At 43.7% G+C, this 6,053-nt stretch overlaps 2 protein-coding genes across 4 annotated transcripts; both read right to left on the minus strand.

Moving 5' to 3' along the window:
• Positions 1–509: 509 nt before the first annotated feature.
• On the minus strand, positions 510–4,307 carry RB195_004962 (uncharacterized protein; the record flags this gene model as incomplete). Of its 3 annotated transcripts, XM_064177203.1 has the most annotated exons (7): positions 510–665; positions 717–755; positions 2,003–2,219; positions 2,451–2,496; positions 2,565–2,618; positions 3,634–4,026; positions 4,070–4,307. In XM_064177203.1, 7 exons carry the CDS (start codon positions 4,305–4,307, stop codon positions 510–512), a joined length of 1,143 nt encoding a protein of 380 aa, XP_064034328.1. The 3 variants fall into 3 exon arrangements, with proteins under 3 accessions (XP_064034328.1, XP_064034329.1, XP_064034330.1); XM_064177204.1 differs by lacking the exons at positions 3,634–4,026; positions 4,070–4,307 and adding an exon at positions 2,678–2,720; XM_064177205.1 differs by lacking the exons at positions 510–665; positions 717–755; positions 2,003–2,219; positions 2,451–2,496; positions 2,565–2,618 and having other exon boundaries at positions 3,551–4,026.
• A 171-nt stretch (positions 4,308–4,478) lies between these two features.
• Positions 4,479–5,447, minus strand: RB195_004963 (uncharacterized protein; the record flags this gene model as incomplete). Its single annotated transcript, XM_064177206.1, has 1 exon — positions 4,479–5,447. The coding sequence occupies one exon, from the start codon at positions 5,445–5,447 to the stop codon at positions 4,479–4,481; it is 969 nt and encodes a 322-aa protein (XP_064034331.1).
• Between the last annotated feature and the right edge of the window lie 606 nt (positions 5,448–6,053).

Consider the following 6,053-nt stretch of genomic DNA (forward strand, 5'->3'; position numbering starts at 1 on the left):
TAATCTAGCACGTTTGCCACTTTCATCACTGCTTATCCGTGCTACAATAAGGAATTTGTAATAAGATGTATTGGTCGTCTTCTCTTCAAAGATTGGATTATATGAGATTTGTGTCATACTTGTGGTCTTGTTCACTCAAAATAAATCACTTATACAGACACGACGAGAAAATTAAGGTATTGGTCTAGTTGTTGCGTGCTCTCCTGAGTTCTCTTACGAAGAGTAACACAAATTGATCAATCTTACACTAGAAATACTTGAACTGAGTAAGGACATGGATGTCAAAACAAACCCTCATTTGGCTGAGATGTGGTAGAAACAGTTCAGCTCCTTCCTTGAAATTTACTCACTTTTTAGTTAGTTTACGAATGAATCAATGCGCGAAAGAATGATGTCATATTAAATGCTTTTTATTTCTTTTACTGGCAATTCTACACAAAATTGTAATTGATAAGATTTTAAATTTGTAAGCAAAGCGATTTCCTTTTAGTTACAACACAATACTTCTTTCAGAATGTTTTGCCGACCATCTCATAGTCGTCCATATTTTCAGGTTGTTCGCCAAGTGGTTTAGGAAGCGGCGCTGGTGGCTGCTCTCCGGATTGTTGAATCTCATCGGTTTTAGCATCACTGCTTTTCCGTTCTTGCGATAGATTCGGTTGGTCCTACAAGGGTACGAACTGTGGTAGCCTTGGACTCAAACGGATGCAACCAACCTCATCTGTATCGGTTTTTGTTTGCTTAGAACCACTCCTCTAAAATAATTCAAATTTGGAAGACATAGTATTAAGAAAAAATTTGTCTAAGAGCGGAGGTTATTTAAACTGGCGCTAGGAACCAGGTTTCAAGACGAAAATGGTCGACGTGAGCCCGCGAGTGATTACGCCAAAAATTCCAATTTTAGAAAAAAATTCCGAGCTCAAGTCTAGGAGTAGAAAGGGGGAGGGGGTTGTTTCCACTTCCGTTGGAAACGTTTTGATGAACCCGATTACACTTAGGTTCACAGATTCACTTTCGCAAAACCCTGCATATATGGGGGTCCCATATTATTCCTATACTAAGCATGTGCTTCAAAAATTACAATTTTCTGCGAGTTTATTCACATCGAAACTTTAACAAATAAAGAAACAAAATCATAGGTGGGCAGTCAACAACAACATGCCAATTTCATTGCCTCTGTTAGAAGCTGTTTTTGATCTTATCCAAAACAAAAGGTTGATAATGTTATTATACTATAAATAAAATCTCTGGATGCACCCAGAGTGAAACTGATGGACCCAGACTCAAACTGGAATAGGACTTCTACTCGTAAATGAAAATTCTAGGCGTAGGAGGTAAAAGAAGATCTGAGCGCACCTGGGGTCAACAGCCCACAGCCAGCTCATTCGAGACGTAAATTTCCGCAGTTTATGGAATGGAAACGTATGGATAGATTCTATTCGAGCTCAAGCTGAAGATCGAACACGATGGACTCGGACATATCTAAGGGCGGCACACCTCGACGATGATGAGAATAGCTGCGTTAGACGCTAGCACCGCCGCTTAAAGGCAGCACACCGCGAATCTGACGTCAACTCAATGGCCCAATAAAAACTGCAAAATTTTAACACTCAGAGACATAGATGTAGGAAAGATCATTTGAGCATGGAAATTGTGCGGTTACGAGACTCGTAATAAGCGTACAAATGCTAAGAGTATCTGTCTTAATTAGTCTAGATTAGCTTAATGTTAGGATTCAAAGAAAAGGTCATCCATTCAATCATGGAAAACAAAGTGACATCTACATATAGAATCTCATAAGTGATTGAAACTTTCTACAATACTAATCAATGTTGTTGTTTTCTGTAGCAATCAGTTCAGAAAACGACGACATCGTTGATCCTCGACTTCTGCATAGCGAAAAATTAGTCCAAATGTTGAGATGCCCGCCGATGATATGAAGTTCCATTGTAAGCGTAATATATTGTAAAAATACAAACTACTTTTGGTAAAAAATTATTACCTTCTTTGCCATTTTCTTCATCTTTTTTCGACGTTTCTCTTCTTTTTCAATCATTTCAATTTGATACGCTAATTTTAATTTTTTCTTTCGCTGTTTATGTTGCCATCGAAGAATGAGAAGCAGAATGAGAATCACGAAGAGTATGATTTGAATAGCTATCGCAACAATGACTATGGTAGGAAAGTCACTGTCGTCGCTTTCTGACGCTCTTCTTGATCTGAAGACAATTATTAGAATGAAAGGTTCTAAAGCAAGGCCAGGAGCACGGACTGATTCTTGCCGTTTCCAAGAATTCCAAAGTGTCTAACCTTGCCTGAGAAGATGTTAAAAAACTAACTCACGAAAATAAAATCAATAAAATGCAACAAATCAGACCTTAAGGTCCCATAAATTGCTACTCTTCATGTTAAGAATCAACCCTTGCCTTGCAATATTCTAGAATACTTACTGTGCATTGTTGATAGGTACAACTGAAGTAATGAGTGAAGTTGGACCTATAAGATGAACAGTCCTGGACTAATGGAGTATTTTTCTGCGAATGCTGCATTACTCACTATATTACCTGTGGATTTCGCAGGAATTTTGGTAGTAGAACTATTGAAAGATACATTTCTACCTGTAAAGAACAAAAATGTTTGCGTGGTACTTCTATATTTGCTTCCAAATTCCAATAACCTGTCGAAGACTCTCTTAAGGGTGTTTTAGTGGAAGGATTCATTCCCTTTGAGGAATTATTAACCGACCACCGTTTGGGAAGCAAATATCGAAAATTGAGTATTAATGCGTACTTCATATCTGTTTCATAAGCAATTAAGGAAAACAATGAGGAGTGCTATCCACAGACCATTTTTACGTAGTTTGGTCAAGTGACCGGGCGCGAATTGACTTCGAGTTAATACAAGTTCTTAGCAGAGACATCGCTTTAGCTGTTTTGCTCAAAACTCACTCGAGTGAATATCGAAAAGACCTGCAATTTGAATTTGAAAGCGCTTCAGCCCAGAGGATAAGTGATACTTAATAAGCGCAAAAGTTATTTAATAGATAACTATTTGTAGCTTCAACGAAGAAACTGCCTCTGATTAAAAGAGCGTCCACATCCGACGTTAATGGGAACCAGTAATTTAGCAAAACAGGGAGAAAGGCGGTGTCTTCGAAAGCATCATGCCTACACCTAATCCCACGTCTACGAACGGGAGGTTTTGGCAACTCGAAAAAATACTAGTGTGACGACCGACTTCCACATAGATCTTCTGAGAAGAGAACCGAAATAAATGGAGAAGCTGAAAACGGCGAATATGCAATACTAAGGTAGGTACAGCTGCATTAAGGAAGGAAGGCCAATTTCTACCATGATAACCCCATGCTCTGCAGCCTTGCTAAAAATTCGCACTCTATATTCTGACTATCTGAGTCTATTCTACTATTATGCCCTACAATAACCTGTGCTTATCTTCTTCTTCTTCTTCTTCTTCTTCCTAGCGTTTGTTCCGCGTTGTTGCAGGGTCCGCTTTTCTGCTTCTTGTCTTCCATTTGGTTCTATCCATTGCATCAGCCGTACACAAACGTGCATCTATCATATCCAACTTCACACGGTCTAACCAGCGAATCTTTGGCCTCCCACGCGGCCTCACTCCTGAAACGCCGAGCTTCAGAGGTTTTGGCAACAGAATCTTCCTCCCGCCGCAAGACGTAACCAAACCATCTCAGTCGCGCCTCCTTCATCTTCTCAGTTATCGGGACGACGCCGAAGATGGAACGTACAGTGTCGTTGGATACTTTCTCTTTTAGCGTTACACCTATCGTCCACCTCAACATCCGCATCTCCATAGCGTGCAGCACTCTTTCCAAGGCTTTCGTTGTCGGCCAGCACTCGCATCCGTAAAGGGCAACAGGACGCACAACCGTCCTGTAGATCTTCGACTTCAGTCGAACAGGGACTTTCTTGTCGCACAGTACCCCTGTTGCCATTTTCCATTTCATCCATGCAGCATTAACACGTGCTCGACCTTCTTGATCAATGTCGCCTGTGGAAGTCACTTTGGATCCAAGGTACTTGAAGCAGTTCACCTTGTTTAATTCGGTGCCATCGACACGAATTGAACCATCCTCTATCTATCTTTGGTCCGCACTCCATGTACTCAGTTTTTGATGTGTTGAGGCGCAATCCATATTGCTGCAGCTGATCCTTCCAAGACTGCACTTGTTTCTGAAGATCATCTCGAGACTCCGACGCGAGCATGACATCGTCGGCAAAGAGTAGAGTCCACGGATGCTGCTTCTGGATTTCCTTCGTTATCGTGTCCATGCACAGTATGAACAGCAGAGGTGAGAGGAATGAACCCTGATGAACCCCTACTTGTACAGGGAATGGCCTGCTTGTTCCAGCAGCACATCGTGCAACGCTGGTAGGCTTCGCATAAAGTAGCTTCGTCCACCGCGCATATTCATCTGGTACTCTATGCGACTTCATGGACATCTATAACAGCTCATGTGGGACACGGTCGAAAGCTTTCTCGAGATCGAGAAAAGCAAGATTTCGTTTCTTCTTCCGATGTTTCTCCAGGAGGATTCGGACAGCATGGATAGCATCTATAGTGCTGTAGTCCTTCACAAAGCCGCACTGGTTGAGTGAAACTCTAACAATCTTCCTCAGACGAGCTTCCAGGACACGCTCAAAAACCTTCATCGTATGGCACAGCAGTCGTATAGGTCTGTACGAGGTGCAGTCAACAATGTCTCCTTTCCCTTTCCAAACAGGCACGGTCACGGAAGTTTGCCAAACGTCTGGAGTCCGTCCTTCTGCAACGATCTTGTTAAATAGAGTTGCGAGCCACATGGACCCTCGATCTCCTAGAAGCTTCCAGATATCAGCAGGTATGTCATCAGGACCGGTTGCCTTGTTCGACTTCATTTTTGCGAGGGCAGCACTGACTTCGACGGCAGTAGTTGGTAGAACAGGACCCTCGACGCTGGGAACGGTTGGGATGGGAGGATGACAGAACTCTTCGTTACACAAGTGATTGTAGTACTCTCGCCACCTCTCCAGGATCTGACCAGAGCGGCGCAGAACGGCTCCATCAGCTCCCTTAACGATCTTGGTGAGCTCCATATCCAACGTTGAGCGATGACGTGCTCTGACTAAACGATACACTGCCCGCTCGCCTTCTCTGGTATCAAGCGTGTCGTACACAGCCATGTAGCGGTCCGACTTCGCCTTGGAGACTGCGTTCTTAGCCTCCCTCTTCGCCGCTAGGTAAGCACCCCGATCTTCAGGCTGACGCGTCCTCCACCAGAGCTTATACTTGGACTTCTTCTCACGAATTGCCGCCTGAACTTCCTCATTCCAAAACCACGTAGCCTTTTGTACCTTTGGCTTACCTAGAGTCGTCTTTTCCAGAGTGTTTTCCGCGGTCAAGCGTATAACGCTGGAAGTAGACGACCACATTTCCTCCACACTACGAGTAGGGTGGGGAAGTGTAGATGGAGCCACCAATACCTCCTTTCGATCCTTCAGATTCCACGTCTCTTCCCAAGGACCGGGCTACTAGCCGGACACCTTTGTGGCATGGTTGAACCTGCCGAGACGAAGTCTCGCCACCATAGCTGCCCGACGGCCAGGGCCACCGCTGCGCCGCTTTGAGGCGTGAGGTAGGATTTGCAGCAGAACCTGTGCTTATCTAATTCTATAAAGAATAAAGGATAAAGTGCACGGCGTTGATCAATTCCCATACGAATGCTCCTACGCGCTCGACTACAGTATACAATTCGTTTGAGGTTTACGAACGCTCGTACAGGCTTACAATGATTAGCGGGAAGTAGTCAACTTACTGCTTCTATCCTCCAGGACAAGTCTGGCACCAATTCATCGATCACAGTGTGGTGAATGGCTCGTTTGGCACTGAAGCGGATTCGAACCTCCGATCGATCAGCAGCCACAGCGGAACCTCTTACCGACAGCGCTACACCGAACCCGTCCAGTTATGCATTATGTCCTGCAGAAGAAAAGAAAAGAAGTTGAGAACAAGCCACATGATGAATGAGAAATCACACC

The sequence above is a fragment of the Necator americanus genome, chromosome I, assembly GCF_031761385.1.
Source record: "Necator americanus strain Aroian chromosome I, whole genome shotgun sequence".
In the NCBI taxonomy this organism is placed as follows: Eukaryota; Metazoa; Nematoda; class Chromadorea; order Rhabditida; family Ancylostomatidae; genus Necator; species Necator americanus.